General features: G+C 41.5%; 1 protein-coding gene across 1 annotated transcript; it reads left to right on the top strand.

Moving 5' to 3' along the window:
* Positions 1 to 1844: 1844 nt before the first annotated feature.
* CYB5R3 (cytochrome b5 reductase 3) lies at positions 1845 to 18486 on the top strand. The gene is made up of 9 exons (XM_082763374.1): positions 1845 to 1941; positions 3803 to 3934; positions 7248 to 7320; positions 9697 to 9803; positions 10781 to 10910; positions 11930 to 12013; positions 12151 to 12236; positions 14466 to 14565; positions 16026 to 18486. Exons 1-9 carry the CDS (start codon positions 1921 to 1923, stop codon positions 16196 to 16198), a joined length of 906 nt encoding a protein of 301 aa, XP_082619500.1. The 5' UTR covers positions 1845 to 1920; the 3' UTR covers positions 16199 to 18486.
* The last annotated feature ends 774 nt before the right edge of the window (positions 18487 to 19260 follow it).

The raw sequence follows: 19260 nt of genomic DNA, 5'->3' as shown, positions 1-19260 counted from the left end.
GTAATATTTATAAAAGGTATAAAAGGCAAGTAAACAGCACTGGATTTGTGGGGAGTCTATGCTCCACCAACACACACACACGAACATCAATCTTTCTAAATATACAGAACATTGCTTTTACATACTAAACCCAAACTTGTACATATGTACAATCAGAAAAGGTAACAATATGTCTTGCTTTAAGATGTTAAGCAACTCGGCTGTCGGGCCTTATGTATCCCGTTCTTCCCGGATCGAAGAAAAGCATATCCATCTCCTTTTCAAGGCCAATAGGGCCTGGGTCAAAAGGCACTTCCAGGTCACCAGGGGGCGGAACAGCAAAAGCCTTCGATGGCTGTAGCAGCAGAGGGGCTGATGGTGTAGCAGTCGGATCAGTAAGCGAGCCCGAGCCCGCAGCTCCCTCACTATCTGGCAAACCACACGTGTCTGACTGTGGTCCCACATGGCTCTTTAAGGCTCAGAGACTGCTCGCCAGGTGCAGAGCAATCCTGCCACTACCTTGTTTTCAGTTGCACAGTCCCACACCTTGACCTCAATTTGGTCCCATATTTCAGGATCATAAACTGTCTGATTGTTAATAAGGAGAATAAGCTGTAAGGTTACCAGGACAGTCTTTGTTTCTAAGGATGTGTGATTCCCCATAATGCGCAGCTGCTTACCAGTGAGGGGCAGTTGTGTGCGTGGGTCCGCTTCTCTCAGCTTGAGCTTCTTCCCAGCTCTGGTGCGCCTATTTCCAGCGACTATCTCTATGAGCTTCTTTGAGCGGTTTGCTGAGTTTGGCCGAACCTATTTTCATGAGGCAATCAAAGTGCCTGTTCCCGTCCTGGTCTCCGTTCTGCTAGCCTGTACCTTTTCATCCCTTCTTTCTACTTCTTTATTGATGACATAACTTCATTATATCATGTTGACTTTTTTATCTTGAGGACAGGCTCCCCTCTTATACCCTTCTCCCCACAGCAGTCCTTTTCAAAACAACTTTTCATTGGTCAAACAACTTTGCCCATTAACAGCAAACACCCAGAAACTTCCATGCCTTAACGGCTGGAGAACAAGCAACCCGAGGCTGCATGGAGTCTCCTGATTCACCCTTCTTTGTTCCCTCTAAACTCCTTTACATTCCTGATGGCCTCATTGTTGAGAGTCTGATGTTCTCATCAACCATGGGGCTTGCTGACCCCCACAGCCACACTCCCACATCTCCCCCTTCTTTATTATCAACCATCTTCTCGACATGAATTACCACTCCATATATAACAACTCAGAGGGTGGTGAGGCACTGGAGCAGGTTGCCCAGAGAAGCTGTGCCGCATCCCAGGAGGTGTTCAAGGCCAGGCTGGATGGGGCTTTGGGTAGCCTGGTCTGGTGGGAGGTGTCCCTGCCCATGGCAGGGGGTTGGAACCAGATGGTCTTTAAGATCCCTTCCAACCCAAACCATTCTGTGGTTCTGCGATTCTGTAATCTTGCTGATAATGTGCAAAAGAGCAGTACATATGCATCATAACGTGATAAAGACAAGCTCACGGAAGGGCGGAACTAACCAAACCAGACTTGCACACATTCTTTGCTGAAGAGAGGCACTGAAAACAACACGGCGTTTACAGCATTTGGTGGCTTTTATTTTACTTATTTTTTTATTATCCCCACCCGGCCCGCTGCCCCTGCAGACCCCAGCGGCAGCGCCCCCAGATCCCCAGCCTCCAGCCTGCCCCCCTTCCCCGGTGGCTCTCTCCCCGCCGCCGCGTCCGGCCCCTCCCAGCCTCCGCGGTGCGGTGCGGGCGCCCCCTGGCGGGAGAGGGGCGATGCTCAGCGCTGATTGGCGGGGCGCGGCGCGGCGCTGCGTGGCGGGCGGGGCGGGGCGGCAGGGAGGCGCGGCGCTGATTGGCGAGGCGGCGTGGCTGTCGGCTGGGGTGGAGGGCAGCGATGGGCGCCGGTCTCAGCACGGTGAGCGGGGCGGCTGGATCCGGCGTTTTGGGGCGAGGGGTTTGGGGGCGAGGGAAAGGGCGGCGGCTGCGGCTGCGGCTGCGGCTGCCCCTGCCCGCGGCGCTGGGGATGGGCCGGGTGGCCAGGCGGTGGTGCCCGGCCCTGGCCCCGCCTATGTGGGGCCCGCAGAGCCTCCGGATACCCCCCCAGCCGTTAGTTCCCGTTTCTGCCCATCGGCTCCGTTAGAGCCCGGCTCGCAGCGCACCTGGGCTGTTCCTCCCCGGGCTCCTCCCAGGAGGTTTCTTCAGGACCTGACCGCGAGTCGCGAATTGCCTTCCCCGAGGCTAACGTGGTGCTAAAGCCGTTCCTCAAAATTAAACTTCGTTCTGCTGCAGCAGGCTCTGATCTGGTCAATGGCTTCAGAAGGGGAAGGATTTGCTAGCCCACAGCTGCTGCTTTGCACATTTCAGATAGCCATATATTTAAATCGAATTAGCTTATTCTGACATGTTCGTATTGCATCTGAGACATCATCTCTTGCCGATTCAGCTTGCTGTCTCCGCTAGACTTGGTCACTGGTTGCAGTGCTTATTAGGGGTTTATTTGCTACAGCGTCATTGTCCTAAGCAACGTCCCCATCCTTTTTTTCTTTTTTTTTTTCATGGCTCAATAGCAAAAATTCCTAGAGCTGAAGTAATGTGATGGGTCTGCAGAAATTAAAGAGTAAGTTTTTTGTAAACTTCAGCTAATTTAGAAACATCTTCTGTCTGGCTATTTCAGTATTTTCAAATAAAAGTGAAAAATGCAGTGTGTGTGTGGTATGGTGTGCTTTCAGGTCAAACCAGCTGCTGCTATCTTATACATCTGTACAGCAGCATTTTAAGAAGAGGGATTTTATGCTGTCTTTCCTTTTAATTTTGCACTTGCCGTATTTTCATTAATTACATTGGACATCTTATATCCTCCCAACAGCTGTGTCAGATTCAGAGAGATGTGATTCCAAAATGCTGGCCAGGTCCCTCTAAAACAAAAATTAAAGTAGAAGCTGGTTGTACAGGGCTTCCAGCTCTCCCAAGAATCATCAAGAGCACCTCATGTAGTCAAAGTATTTTGCAAAATTTTTATTTTCAGTTCTGTCTCCATTGCCCTCCTTTTTTTTTTTTTTTTTAAATGTATATAGGTATCGTGGAAAAATGCAGCTGCAGTCACGCTGTTTCACTGCCCTGAGTTAAAACCTGGAACAGCAAATGAGGGTCAGAGAGGATTTTTACCCTGAACATTACCTGGATGCGATCACTCCCATACCCGTCCAGGAGAGAGGAGGGCTCGTGAAGGCTTATATCTATGTGTGCACTGGCAGGCAGGGAGCCATGATACCCTGGCCTGAGGAAGGAGCTGCTGTCATGGGGGATCCCTCTGCCCCAGGGGCTAGGGATAACCTCCCTTGGCATCACCTTGCAAGCCCGGTGGCATGGGATGCAGCAGAGGAGCATTTGGGGATGTCATGGGCAGAAGCCACCTGTGAGCATGTCTGTGCCTTTGGGAGATGGGCAGCTAGCTGCTGGGTGCTGTTTGTGCATATGCTCATCTGTTGGTCTTGTTAGCGATTGGACTTGGGGACATGGGGACGGGTCTGACAAGCCTCTGCTGGCATGCCCAGTGTCACAGTGTGGGAGCAGCTCTGGCTGCTCACAAGGCAAACTTGTATTACACTGACTTTTTTTTTTTTTTTTGATACTTCCTCATTCCACTCATGTTAGCACAGAAAAAGAGAGTATTATTTTGGGTGGTTAGATTGTTACATCACACTAATATTTTCCTCCTCAGCAAAATAACTTTCTATTGTGCACATGTATCTAAGGATCTCTCTGTTTTGCTGCAGTTGCGTTGGGTTGTGACATACCCTATATGGCTAATCTACAGCACTATCCGGAGGCTTTTTGGGAATCCCTATCCTGCAATCACTCTGAAGGATCCTGAAGTGAAGTATGCATTGAGGCTGATAGATAAAGAGGTAAGTATGTGTACAGTGCTGAGCATCCTCTCCCTTAATTCTGTGAAATGCTTATAGTTTCCTAAATCTTGGGCAATGTTGCAGCAGGGATTGCTTGGGAACAGTAGATGTTTTGAAGGCTGCTGAGCCTTTCTAGTAAAATTGATTAAACATATGTATTTTAAGTAAAGAACTTATTTATACCTGCTCCTTGCGTAATATAAGTGAGTTCTGCAGCATGCATTTCTGCAAGCCAGCTGAGTGGTGAATGCTGCTTTAGAAATGACCATACTCATAGTTTCTGTCATATGAGCCTCATGTCATAGAGTATATCAGCAGGAATTACTAAAATCCCCACTTGTAGATGGGCTGTGAGACAGATATCATGCAGTCAGGTGGAACAGGCAGTTCTCATTGTCAGTAGCATTTGGTACGGTAGCTATCACAAATATATTGATACTGATTGCTGTTATTGGATTTATGTACACTTACATGTATGTGTTACAGGAAGAAATATCTTTAAATGGTGTAGTTCTGACAGTAGCTGAGGTCTCTCAGCTTCTCCTTCTCTCTGTTCAAAGTGGAAGGTGTCTTCTACCTCCTGGGGTGCTCAAGTGGGCTTTCAGAGGAAAGTAGTCACCTTTTTAGTGCTGGATCTTGCTACCAGAATTTGGTAACTCTGCTTGGGGAAAGATGAAAAGATGAAAAATCAAAAGATGAAAAGTCCAAATTTCCCTTGGATAAACTGGCCATTAGAAAAAAGTATGAGACAGAAATCTTGCCTTTCAGGTATGCATGAAGTCATACCTGAAGATATTTGTAGTGTTGACTTTTTAAGTCAACGAGTTAGTCAAAATGTTATGAGAAGAGTTCTGTTGGAAGGAGCTTGGGACTGGAACAGAGCTTTCTTCAAGGTATGCAGAGTGTGCTGATAGCTTGGCTTTCATTTGTTCAATCAAAGAAAACAATTACTGTGTTTCTGAGCCTTGGTTTCTTGGGAAGTGAAAGCTTCCCCATGGCTTGGGTTGGGCTGCCATATTGGATTTGTTTCCCATGCATGCTACAGCAACGCAGTTATTACGTACTCCCCATTTTCTCATGGGATCTGTAGCATGTGGTGGCAGGTATGGTCTGCTTGACAGATCGTAACAGAAAATAATTCACTGTTCACATTACATTTTTTTGCTAAATACTGATTTTTCTCAGTCCATCGTTGTATGTTGTGTAGTCTGTTTTAATCTTGGTATGAAGGAACAGCTCTGCTATAACCTGCTCAAAAGTTGCTGCATGGGGTAGCTTGGGCAGTGAGAATATTTTAGTGATGTACGTATAGAAATTTTTGCCTGAATGGAAAATGTATTCTGGAAACAGAAGTTGGTTTTGAAAAATAATAACCTGGTACTGAAGTAAAGTTTTTTGAGAGCTGTAATTCTGTGTTTTCACTAGCAGTTTCTAATGTCCTGCCAAAAATCAGGTACAAACATTCTGAACATTGTACTGCTAAACTTCTCAACCATACCTGACTAGCTGGGGAGGAGGAAATTAGTCTTTCTGACAGGCTACAGTTTGTATTTTACAAGCTATTAAAATTAAAATAGGTGAGAACTTCAATTGAAACATACCTGTCATTACACAAAAACATTTTAATGTCACTTGAGAAGGTAATTGTGGCTCTCAGCATGGATGTGGAGCAAACTCAAGACATGCATGGTATAAGTCAGTAGGCAGGTTTTTCCTTGGAGTGTTGCATCTTGTTGCTTGTGAAGCACAACCAAAGACCCTCATATTTTAAGAGTTTCCATTATTCCCATTACCAAGTCGATATTCACTATTCCTTCTTTGTAACAGTGAAGCTTTTGGTAGCTTCACTATCAAAGCACCAAAATGATTTATTTTTAAAACAAAAATATGAACTCTCTTTTTTGGCGAGTAGTTGGGGATTGTCATTTTTAGCCAGAAGTGTTTTGATGGTACAGTTGAGAATATGGCTGATATTTTGTTGTGCTGTTGCAAGGAGAACTGTTTCATCCTCCACCCTGTCTGCCTTTGGACATGGTGCCGGAGGTGCTATGAGTTTCTTGAGCCTTTTAGTGTTTCTCACAGTTGTCTCTTGTGATGCACAAAAGGCTTATGATCAGATATCTTTGGCTGAGCTATCTTGAATTTAATTGATGAGATGGTTAACTGAGAATTCAGGAGTTCACAACATTTTTGCTTTCTGCATGCTATTAAGGACAGTATCTTAAAATAAAGGATTACTAGCAAAATCCAACTTTGAAGCAGTGAAACTGGTGCTTAAATTTTCATGCAGAAACAGCAGTGGACAATGCCAGAGAAGCACTGTTACAATCTACGTGTCAGTTGTCATTCTAGCGAAGTTCCAAATAGTCACAGGTAGAGAGAAGCACTTTTTAGACTGCTCCTCAATTAAATCACTTTTTTTCTTCAGAATTTATCTTAAAGTGATTAATAAATCACTTTAGAAAAATGTTGTCAGCGTGAGCAGAACTCATAATTGAAGACTAGGTGAACTCTGATGAGATGGAAATCTGTCGTTTCTTAAAAACAAACAAAAAACCACAGTATTTAATAGGATGTTTATGTAAGTTTCTGTAGAGGGGATATAATGTCTCGTAGGGCTTTAAAAAAGAAAGTCATTAAATGAGCTGTTTGGCAGTATGCTGTTTCTTTTTCACTATTCTAACTCCGTTACTGTGAACTGATTTTTAAGAGGTAAAACTTGTGTACTATGAGAAACACTAATCTTTTTGACATCCACTAGTGACTTCTGAAGTCATCTTCTGCATAGAAAGGGTAAATTTATCAGATTTTGAGATGTTGACTTTTTTTTTTTTTTTTTTTGCATTGAACTCCTGTGTTTTTAACCTTTAAATGAGAACTGGAATACTGGTTAGTTTTTTTAGCTTGCAACCTCCTCAAAGAAGGCAATGTAAATATTCATACCATTTAAAAAGTTGTTTAGTCTTAATCTACGAGTACCTCACTGTTTTGCAATTAACATATAAATATATATCAAAACAAGATTTGTGTATGTCTCTTTAACTTTTTTTTTTTTTAATTATTTTTATGCCGTTTCTAAAACATTTTGAGGAAAAGTTAAATTTTCAGGGAATTTGAGTGAAAAGTTTACCTCTGCAAGATTGCCCTGTTCAGATGAGTTCTTACATTATGCACAATCTTCAGTTAGAGTGCTGCTGTCCCCCAGATACTTAATCCTGAACAGGTCAGACTTGGGTGTTGATTATACAGGTAAAATTACAGTCATAATATCCCAACAACATAGCTGATGATTATTTTTATTTTCCTCTTTCAGGAAGTTAGTCATGACACAAGAAGATTTCGATTTGCTCTTCCTTCAGTAGATCATGTTCTGGGTCTACCAATAGGTACGTTCTGTCTTTCCTTGCTGTGGATCAAATCCTTGTTCATTTAGAGATTTTGTGGGAGGGTTTTTTGTTTGTTTGTTTGTTTTTTTTTTTACTTTTTGAACTGTTGAACTTCAAATACTGTCCATGTGGTTTCAGCTGGTATTTAGGGCTCTGCAGAACAGTCCTAATGCTGTGAGTCATCTTCAGCATCTGAATTCTTGTGTTATTACAGAGTGCATACATCCAGCTTGTTTCCAGGATGATAGTTGAAACTAACATCAGCCTTTGCTTGTATTTCTCTAATCTTAACTTTCCAATGTGCAGTATTCCCATGGCTCTTTGTCTCTGTGGTTCCTTTTCACCCCTTGAGGCAATGTCGCCTCTACCTCTCTGCTAAGGCGTGCATTCCCCAGTAGGCTGCTAATCTCTGAGTTTGCAGCCAGTCTCATGGAACTTCTTCATCACCATGAAGCAGATGTTTCCCGAGGCCTTGCCATGTGGCATATTGCTCTCTGTAATAGCTTAGTACTGTTGTTTCTTACTGCTTACGTAAGGAGCATTTGACTGTGATGTGTGTTTGATGGGGACTTTGGCTTTAACCACCTTTTGCAATGGTCTGTGGGTTAGAGGTGCTGGCTGGTGGTCCTTAGACACCTTTTCAGCATTACAATCTGACCTGATTTGTTTCTCTTTGGTTGATATATTATTCTCTTGATCCTAGTTTACCTCACTTTTCCATAATTAACACGCAGGACTGAGCTGTCTCACCTCTGTAATTGTCCTTGTCCTAACAGAAAGGAAGCTGTCTGGGGTGAATTTGGCCTGCTGGATGCCACATCTTCCAGTATTTCATTCAGTAAGATAAGGGCAAATCAGCAGATGGTTTCAGTATAGCCCAAGAAGGGATGTGCCTCACCTTGCATGGTCCCAGCAGTAGCATTGTAGTTGTACTCACAAAGATGCTCTGCTTGGGATATATATATATATATTTTATAACTGGGGAGTGGTTTATTGGGTGAGAGTTGGGGAGCAAAGCAGCTGAAAGTTGGTGAGGGAGGTAAAAGCAGCTGGGAGCAGGAGGCATGGTAGCCGTGGGACAAATACTGGAATGCACTCTGAATGTTCAGTGCAACACCAGCATTTTGCTTTTACCAGCCAACTTGGGTGTTACAGGAAAGAACACAATTCACTCAGAGTTGGATTGTGCAGGGCTTCATACGGAGGCCTCCCAGCAGCTGCTGTCCCATGAGTGAGGAGCTAAAGCTCTAATGGGTACGAGCAGGATTAGTTACGGGTCTGCTCCTGTAGACAGGGATGACAAGGCAGTTGCTTGCCTGGAAAGATGAACAGGAAGCTGGTGCTGCTGCTGCCTCAGTAATTCCCCAACAGGAAACACATGTGCTACCAAATGTACATTGACTCACCCTCATATCTACATGCTGCTTCAAGTCAGTTGTGGTTGCTCAATTCCCAAGTTACCAGCTTGCACATCTTTATCCATCTGCTGGTTTGCCTCACTGGCCCTCCAGCTTGACAGACCAGCTTCCAGTATAGTAGCAGCTTTGTGTATCCCATTACAAGCAGAGGAGCCGTACCATCTTTGGAGAGTTATGTTCATCTTAAGAGACAGTGGTGATAAAATAATGGAAAACAAATCTTCACATGTGCCTCTTAAGAGTATTGGAATTTTGTTGGAAAACCTTTTTAAGGAGTTAAATTCTAGTTGGTTGTTGTTGTTGTTTTGTTGTTGTTAATGTTTTTCATTAAAATATAGACATTGAGAAAAGGAATTATTGCAGAGAGTTCAGCTGATGTGTGAGAGATTGAAACATGATTGCTATTTTATTGTTAAACTGGAGGAATAGCGGGGTTAAAAATGTGCTTTACATCTAGGCAGCCTTAGTAATGGCAGCTGGAAGACCTCCTGGTAGACTGGAGTGATCTGTGGTCAAAGAATTTTCTATGTTGTGACTAAACTATAACAGTTTGTAACAAACACTTTAACGAAGTGGTTTGAATAGCACTTGGCAGTTTCCCCCTCCCATGTTCTTTTTACGTGTTTGTAATGGAGAGAGATCACGCTGTTTGCAAGATCTCACATGCAGTTAGGGCTTTGATGAAATATAAATGAGTGAAGATATCAAAACAGACACGATAGACACACAAAGTTAGCAGCAAGGTTAGCTGCCCTTCCAGGTAGAATCTGTGTCTGGTTAAGAATAACTGTGGCAAGATATTACAATGTCAGGAAAATGAGAAAGGAAAGAGTGGTACCTCCAAAACAAGGTAAACTGAGCTTTGAGACTGCTTTCACAATTCATGTCAACCTGATAGATCCACAGAAAGAGAAGTCCTTTGAAAGCAAACTGTTGTTTTTTTCATACCTGCACACAGGACAGCATATCTACCTGTCTGCACGGATCGATGGGGCCCTGGTTGTTAGACCGTACACCCCGGTCTCCAGTGATGATGACAAGGGCTTTGTGGATCTTGTTGTCAAGGTGAGAATGTATTGCTGCTTTTCCAGGCTGGGCAACTGCTAAGCCCATCCGTGCTCTTGCAGTGCTATGTGGAGTCTGATGCACCATGTTCTGTTCAGCTGTGTGCCACTGTGAGCTTTCATTACTCTAACAAGGAATGTGCAATTACTTACAATCCATGCAGCATTCCACAATCCCTTTTTTATTGAGAGTTCTCATGAGATGCTGCATAATTTTCTGTATATGCAGACTGCCATTTTCCAGAATCTGTGTACATTTGCAGATGTTCACATACTTTTTTAATCTTTCTGAAATAAGGAATTAGCCTTGCCTGAACTGTCAGCTTCTTTTATAGCTAATGTCTTTGTGGTCGTTATTAAAAGTGATGATTTTTGTTGTTACAGACATGGTGGACTGATGTCATTGATGAAAATGTGATTTAATCTTGTGATAATGTACTTTTGTTTTCTCTTGGTACTTATACTAAACATATATTTGAAGATGACAGTAATTTAAATGGCGAATGGTTGAATCTTCAGTTAGTTGCTCTCCACTCTTTTTGTTACTCTGGCTTTGAGATGCAAACAGTTGGCGTACTGAGAAGTTGTTTTGGGAACATCGCTTTGCAACTGGCCTGTCAGGGAACATTCACAGAAGTTTTTCCATTTTCAGTTGCAGTAGTTACTATATTTTTAACTTGGGTTTAGATCATGTTGTTTATTAGGGATACTTTATGTACAGAACTAAAATGGAGAAATTGCCAGTCTATGTCCAGTCTGATCAAAATCAGGGCAAGAGCATCATTTTAATCCTTATCAAGAAATTTTAATGCTTGCCTTTCATTTTCAGTCAAATCTGTCTTGATGTTATTTCTTTATGTAATAATTGTTTCCTTTGAAAAAGGAGTATGAGTCTATAAATATTGGAATGGCAGAGAGAAGGGCAAATACTCATCTTTGAGCTGTCAGATTAATAGCTTCATTGTTATTTTTTAACAGATTTACTTTAAAGGTGTCCATCCAAAGTTTCCAGATGGAGGGAAGATGTCTCAATACTTAGACAGCCTGCAAATAGGGGATAATATTGACTTCAGAGGACCAAGTGGCCTGCTTGTCTACAAAGGAAAAGGCAAGGCTGACTCATAAATATAATTTGTCCAAAGTAAACAATACAGAAAAAAAAACAAACAAACCACAAAACACATTATAAAATAGCAGTAATCCTGATCACATTTTTTTTCCAGCTGAGTTCAGGTCTTTCTCTGCACAAAATTAAGTGTTAGTATTATAATAAAGTCAACAGCCATCTTGAGGAGAATTGTTATATGATTGTAGAAGTGCCTGTGTTTTTACTGTTCTTAAAGAAGGGAATTCTCTCATTGCTTATACAGGCATAGTTGCTACACTGATAAAAACACTTGGTATTTGTGCTGTCCACTGCTAATTTCCCAAGTGAAATTGAACTTTATCAGTAGGAACTACTTTTATGCCAGTATAAAAGATCTTACTTTGGTATAGTGCAGCCACAAATTTGTCATAAAAATCTTCTGGCAATTCTGTGTGCAGAACTTAAATATGTGGTTTTCCTGATCTTTGTGTTCACGTTACCCTATATATAGAGACGTATGAATGGAGGAAATACAACATTTGGGGGAATTTCAAGAGCTTTGTCAGATTTGGCTGTCAAATCAGCTCAAAAGAGCAGATAAATATTAAAAAAAAAAATGCCTTGCATATTTCAGGTTTTCCTTTAAAATAATCAGCATGGGGGAAAAAAAGTTCTAAGGAGATAGATTCTGGAAACACTTCTACGTAAAGGAATCAAGGCTTCTGAACATTGTTGGGGCTAAGGGACTCAAGCAAATAGAAATACAACTAGTAATGGCTTGATGCTGTAGTCACAGAATCAGAACTGGTACCCCATGTCAGTGTCTGATCTTATTGCCACGTGCCTTAAAATCTCTAATAATGCTTCAGGATTTGTTTTTCTTTGTGATATCTTTGGTTCACCTTTGTTTTCTGCCGCTATTTTACAAACAGGGAAGGGTGACAGGGCTGAAACAAAGTCAATTAATTAAAAATACTGTGAAGGGACCATAGGCCATTTTTCCTGCTTTCTTCAGTGTTTTCCATCTCTCTCTCTTTCAGGCGTGTTTGCTATTCGGCCTGAAAAGAAAGCTGAACCAGTTACTAAAAAAGTCAAATACGTGGGGATGATTGCTGGTGGGACTGGTACGTGCATATAAAGATTCATCCTTGGTTTCTGACAGCTGCTAGATGTGTTTGTTCATATTTTCTCTCACGCGTTTGCTTGTGCTTCCTCTTGCTTCTTTACTTTCTCACATCATTAACCAGCATTTCTCTTTCAGGGATAACACCTATGCTGCAGATCATTCGAGCAATCATGAAAGACAAAGATGACCACACTGTTTGTCAGCTGCTGTTTGCTAATCAGGTAATTCTGTGCTTATTTCTGCTTATAAAGTTTTACTTAACAAACACAACTCCACTCAGCAAATGAAATTCTAGCTGAGAAAGCATGGTGCAAAAATACAAACACAGGAGGGAGAAATGAACAAAAGTGTTGAAAACTTCCTGTATGAAAACACTGTAATGAATTCCTTTGTTAGCATTACTGATGAAGTGATACTGTCTTATCAGCTAACAGTTTCTGTCCTGTCTCACTGCTTTGCTTCTAATCCAGTTTATAAATGTTTTAAAATTCTGGATTCATCTGTGCAAATTGTTAATGTTTTGGGCAGACTTTTAGAGCTGTCTTTCTTAGTGGAAACATAAAAGATGTGGACATCTGCTTTCTTCAGCAATTGCAGCTCCCCAGTTTCAGAGTAGGGTTTGTATGCTCTTCGAGAATACCTTAGTTAAGAAAAAAATAAAATTGGTCTCCAGCAGCTTCCTTGACTACAAAGCTGTGATTCTTCACAGCTGTCTCATTTCTATTCCCTCCATCAGCTCCTCCATTGGTGTTTCTTTTGCTCTTTGAGGTGTATCATACTGCAGTGCTGGAAAAAGGGAAGATTCTCATCCATAGGGTATTTGTGATACAGAGATATTTCTTGGATGATCAGTGCAAATCAAGTGGCAGTGCACTGCTGAACTAACTATACTCCCCTTTCTTTGACTGATATTTTTCTGGTGTTTATCTTCTTTCTATATTCTATCTCATGATGAATATCCGTTTCTGGATTACAAGACTCCTCTTCATGCCTGTATTTTTTAGCTTCTCTAGGCTCCCCTTCATCACTCCTCTCTACTGTGATATTCAGTATTCCCATTTCCTCTGGACCATGTCTGAATCATAGAAGTTTTTTTGTACCCAGAAACAATGATCCAAGTGCCTACAAACACCTTGTTCTGATGCTTTATTAAAGACCTTCTTAAGAGCATTAGTATTGCCCTCTCGTGCTGGTTGGGGCAGCTGCCGAAGTTGATCTCTGCTGCGTGCTTGGAGTTGGCACAAACTGTAGTAGCTAGCAGGGCAGGAGGGCCAACATTTGCTGAGTAATTCTGAATGACTAATATAGGACTAGAGCTCCTTTAGCAACCTAAAAAAATTAACTGCTACTTCTGAGGAGGATTCAAGGAACACTTGCCTATGTATTAGCAACAGCCTATGTAAACATCAGTCCTTGCCTTTAAGAAGTCCATATACCCAGTAACTGCACAACTATATAGCAGCTTACTGATGGATGGACAGACAAGAAAGCGTGCAGACTAGAGTTTTTTTGACATTCAATATTGTAAAGTACTTTTTATATGTGTTTTGCTGATGTTTTATTTTGACTCTCCTGAAAGGGCTGTGTTAGATTACAGACCACACAGCTTGTGAGCTCATGTGGTGCTTCAAACCAGCCTTCCTTGAGCTGGTCAGTCCCAGTTATAGCCTTTCTGGAACACAGGCAGCTGCAGGTCCAGAAATAGGCACCTTCTTGGCTATAGTTGCTGGCACATTCCTCATCACCCCCACAGTTACAGACATAGTGGTGTCCTCAGAGCCAAATTATTAGGGCTGTAGAGGATGATGCCAGTTTTATTCTCTACCCTTTCCTTCCTTCCTGAACTGCAACTTCTTTTATGGGAATAAGGCTTTCTTATGGCCTTTAACAGTGTTGCATCAGGGAGGAGCAGAACTTGCCTAACATTTTTTGTTACATTCAGAATGGGATACCTTCTTGGTTATTTGTTCCACATCTGTTTTAAAAACTAAACGATCTCTGTATGGTAATGCCAATGATTTGAAGTGGCAAAGGTGAAAAACTTGCCTTTTTCCTGATGGAATGGCAAAGTGTGGAGGGTAGGGAGATACTTGTGCAGTCATGGTTATTTTTTTGATGAAAATTGCTTATGTAATGGTGGTGCTAAAAGCAGGCTTTACTCTTATGATGTTACCACTAATTCCCTAATGAGTGAAGGTTCTATGTTTTGATACAGGTGTTGCTTTGTTTTGTTGTTTAGAGAGAAGGCATTGTGTGGTAAAGATTTGGGGAAGTTCTGAACTTCTTGTTCATTCTGCTATGGGATAGTCAAGGAAATAATTTGTATTTACAGGCTCTGTTCAGCTCCTAAAACATAATTGAATAATCTGCTCCATTTCACAAAACGGTAGGGGTCATCTGAGGACTGCATTCAAATGCAGAGCATAATCATTGTTTTCCATGTCCTGCAGACTGAGAAGGATATCCTGCTACGTTCAGAGCTAGAAGAGATCCAAGTTCAGAATCCCAGTCGTTTTAAGTGTTGGTATACACTGGACAGAGCACCTGAAAGTAAGATCTAACATGCTTCCTCCACCAATGCTTAAGTTATGAGAATTAATGCACATTTGACGGGAAAAATGCTGTTGTATGTGTATTTCTGGGCTCCTTTGTTGTTTAACGACTCGCAGGTTTATGCAACTCAGAATGCATTCAGCAGCATCATTCCTCACGTAGTGATGCACACAAGCTTGAGATATTGTCAGTGTTTCCAAAGCTATGAAGTTCACCTCAAGTGAATGGTAGTGTAATGTTCCTCCCATGACTAGACTTGAATATTAGCCATTATTTACTCTGATCCAAGGTGACCTTCCTTTCTCCTTCCCCTTAGCCATAAATATAAGATGGCACCATATTGTCTCACGTTCAGAGCATTCATTAAGGCAGCTGTGAGAGGACTGGTAGAGGCACTGCATCTCACTGAGGTGTGGCTGAATACAGACTCCTACCTAGCTGTCACATGATGACTTGCACTAGCTGCTCTTTCTAGGCAGTGGATTTGCCTTTGTATTAACAGTGATTCTCAAAGACAATGTGGTTTCATCTTGGTGCAGTCCAGTTTTAAAGGTAATGTGGTCTAGTTGGGTGCCGTAGGTGAGAGATGAGCTACCTAAATGTATCTCCCTCAGCTGTGCAAGTTGAAGGAAGAAAAGCCTGAAAAGGTTTTCTTCTGAAACCTTATTGCCTAAGGTTTTCATGTCACATCAGGGTAGATTCATGCCCCTAGTCAGTGGTAGTTTGGAACAGAGAGGGAAAAGCCACAGGCTTTCTTACCTTGTGACCAAGAATATACCTCCCATAGAATTGTGGGGAGGGTTTTACTGTCCCCAAAGTCTGTTGCTGTCATGCAATCTTCTTCAATTAGTGTTCTCCCTGAATTTCTAAGGCAACTTAGATTCAAATAAAATTGTTGTTCCTTCTCTTCGGTATTTTTGAATTGTGAACTGATCTTAGCAGTTGTGATGAAAGATCCTTCTTAGACCTCAACACTGTTCTACAGAATTCCACTACCATGCCTGTAAACAGACCTGAACTGGATATTTTTGGATGGGCTGTGGGAGAAAAATGTCTCAATTCTATTGTGCCTAAAGGTTTGGGTCAGCAGCGTTTTGCACCCAGAGCTGGGGATATGATGGGTAAATGTGAATCCTAGTATTAACTGATTAGCACAATGAGTGTTCCTGCTGGGAATAACATCAGCTAGAGTTCTTCTAATGAAGATACAAATTGGTGGCATAAGGAGAATAGATGTTATTTTTTCACAGCTCTGCTTGGTATTTCCTGGGGGCTTTTAGGAAGTTTTACTAAAAGTTAGCCTGTTTTCTCCATGCATCAGTTTTCCATCTTAAAAGCAGGAGTGGCAGATTTTCCATATAGAATAGGTCCAATTAAAAAAAAAAAAAAAAAAAAGCACACACTTTTATTATAAAGTGATTTGTTCATTCCCCCCCCCCTTCATTTTTTTTTAACAGGTTGGGAATACAGCCAAGGATTTGTGAGCCAAGATATGATCAGAGACCACCTGCCCCCACCTCAAAACGATGTTCTGATCCTCATGTGTGGACCTCCACCAATGATCCAGTATGCCTGCATTCCCAACTTGGACAAACTGGGCTACACCAAGGACATGAGGTTCTCTTTCTAAAGAAGACTGATACCTCAGTGATCTTGTAAGGAAGGGAAGAAAATACATTTTATGTATTTTCTTCCAAGACAAGACAAGAGAGATGGGTGATGAACAGTGCTGGGAAGCTACATTTACATTAAAAATAATTAACATTTATCTGAATCTCTGGCAAGTTAGACACTTAAGCTTAACTGTATCATAACCATACTGTATGTTCCACAGAAACAAATGTATTGCAGAGACATAGCGATGTATTGTACTTGCCATGTCTGTCCTGTAGAAATATTATACTCCATCTCAACGCAGGAAAGTATAACTTCTTAGGGTGGCAAATACTTGTTTACACTTCTCTTAGCACTGTAATCAAATGCCAGTAATATCCTATTTCCTAACACTGTGCATACCCAGTATTTTATTTGGTATGAAGTATGAAATATAAAGAATGAGCTGGATTATTGACCTTGCTTATGCCAAACTTTAATCCTTACAGAGCTTTTACTATATGAGGGCCAGGAGCATTTGCCTTGTACGTATAATCTTTGCAACACCAGAAGCTTAAAGATTCTTGTTCATTTGAAGGGTGACAGTTAACCATTTATGACAGACTGAAGTTGTTCAAGTTGCCTTGTTAACCAAAACAGGAGTAGACACAAATATGAAATTTGTTCCAGGGTATTTTGGAATAGCCTTTCTTCAATGCAAACACTTTTCCAGCTCGTCACATCCTTGGGCAATGAAGGAAACTATGGAAAGCAGGAGGCTTTACACACAGTTCTACAAGTAGCTGGAAATCTTTGCTTATACGTGTGTTGAATACTGGAAAAAATACTAACTAACTTTTGTATTTACTTTTGAATAGCAGACAGTGGCATAAGAGTAGAAAAACAGTTGTTCTGCAGGTTCTGTGCAGTGAAAAAATGCTGGGTGAAAATTAGATCCAGTTTCAGTTTCTTGTTTCCTGGAGTCTGATTAGGAATGAAGGGAGCTCAGGTTTCACCACTCAGGTGGGTTCTAGCAGGTAGCCCAGCTTCACATGCAGTATGCCTACAGTCAGGAGACTCACCTGCATATCTTGCTCTGGCAAAACCACAAAAGGTTGCTAAGGATTGCATGGAACAGCCTTAAGTCACCAAACTGACAGCATATAGAAATGTCTCACTGAATCTAAACTGTTCTTGGATGCTACAGTTTATTTTTTTAAATGAAATTTTTTTACAGCAACTTTTTACCTAACCTTTAGTAAACTTGATGCATCTTGAATACCGAACCTTATGCTTCCAAACAGATGCTACTGACATTAGAGATAGAGCAGTCCCTGCAAGGAATCTGTGTAAACATTGATTTCTGGTGATAAAATCAGAGTGATTGAAAAGATGTCTAGGGGTATGTGAAGTAATGTGGATGCTAGTTAGCTACAAGTATCAGTGTATAATAAATATATCTCTTTTTTAAAAGATTTGGCTAGGTAGTTGAAGCTATAACTTGCCGTGCTTTCTTTTGTGCCTGTACAACAGATGTGTACCATGCATTTAAAAGCTTTCTCAGCACGAATTAGAAGGAAAAAAAGATATTGCACAGTTAATTTAAGGAACCTGAGGCAGATAATACTATTATTAAATTTATTTTATTGAATAGACACTTGCCTCTGAAATCTTGAATTTTTGATGTGTGCTTCTAAAACTTATTCTTTAATACTATGCTGTGGAGTTCATATAATGCTCAAGTATGTTTCAGTCCATTTTATTGTGAGGCAAAAAGCAGATATTTGAGAGAAATTATCTTGGTTGCTGGGTTGTATCACTAGGGGATAAAGAAAGATTTTTTTTTTTCATGACTGTATTTAATGAAGTTTTCATATCCAAAATAGTTAGCTGGTAATGCATCAATTTTTTTGTATTACTTTGTTTATCTAAGTACTGGCTTTTTCACATCTATGTATGAAATAATTTTGCAAGTGACTCGTGTTACACAGCACATCATCTTCAGCCTCGTAAGAGAAAAACATGTAGAACACTCCAGGGAGTGAATGTTCAAAAAAAAAAAAAAGGGAGGGGGGTGAGAGGGGGCCTGTGAAAACTGCTGTATTCAGATGCCGAATCAAGGAGCAAATTATTGCTGTTTTTCACCCCGATCTCTTAGTTTTAGCTTTACTTTATGCATCTGTGTGAACATGGGTCTCTTTTAATAGAAAAAATGAGGGATTTTTTATATGATCCGCTGAAACAAAACGGTGTCCCAATCCCTTTTGCTTGATGGTCCTGTACTGTAACATTTGAACAAGTAATAAATGTTGGGTTTGCATCTTTTTTGATTCTTTGAGCCAATTCATCTGTCTGTCTTACAGAAAATAGTGTGGCGGATGTTATTAGACAGCTTGCTGTGGCCAGGTGTGAGAGCAGGCTGGTCCTGGAGGGTTTCACCCAGTTCCCAAGTGGACCAGGGCAGCTCCGTGCATCTTCCAGGTATGCCCTTGCTGGAGGGGAAAGAGGCAAGAGCTACCAGAACCACGTCCTCTTAGGGGAGGCAGAAGCAGCTGAAAGAGGGCTTGGGGTACTGAAACTGAGGAGCAGCTGCAGCCAGGCCCTGTGGAGAGGAGATGCCTCATCTGGCTCCCTGCCTACAGTCTGAGAGGCTCCTGCTGACTGCAGAAACTAGTCCTCACAGCAGCAGAGGCAAAACATCACTACAGCAGGGAGTCAGAGGCTTGTGATGGGAGGTAAAAATAATGTTTTCACATTTCCTGAACAACTGTGTGAAACAGCTGGAAACTTGCAAGTAGGGTCCTGTTCCCTATCCAGCAACTGGCATGGTGTTACACGTACTGCAGTTGTGCACAGTGGCGGTACAGTTACAGACGCCAATGCAATGCTGCTGTGTATGTGTGGGCACACATGATATGGCTTCATAACAAAAGCGGACTATCCCAACACAACAGTGTTAGTAATTGATTCAGCTGGAAAAAGACAAGCATTTCTCTGCATAATTTGATAGAGAAATGCTAGTCAGCTTTCTTAATTTAAAGTTTCTTAAATTAAGAAGGGGTAGGGTAAGGTTTTCTGATGCTTTTTTTCTGAAGAACT

This window comes from Aythya marila (assembly GCF_965140915.1).
Source record: "Aythya marila genome assembly, chromosome: 1".
Lineage (NCBI taxonomy): Eukaryota > Metazoa > Chordata > Aves > Anseriformes > Anatidae > Aythya > Aythya marila.
The sequence above is the reverse complement of the archived record's forward strand: the minus strand, read 5'-3'. Positions and strand labels throughout refer to the sequence as shown.

Bases quoted from the DNA above. Each gene is read 5' to 3' on its own strand.
- CYB5R3 (XM_082763374.1), top strand. From the start codon at position 1,921: ATGGGCGCCGGTCTCAGCACG. The intron at 12,014-12,150 runs GTACGTGCATAT...TTTCTCTTTCAG, and splicing joins GATGATTGCTGGTGGGACTG to GGATAACACCTATGCTGCAG. The intron at 14,566-16,025 runs GTAAGATCTAAC...TTTTTTTAACAG, and splicing joins ACTGGACAGAGCACCTGAAA to GTTGGGAATACAGCCAAGGA.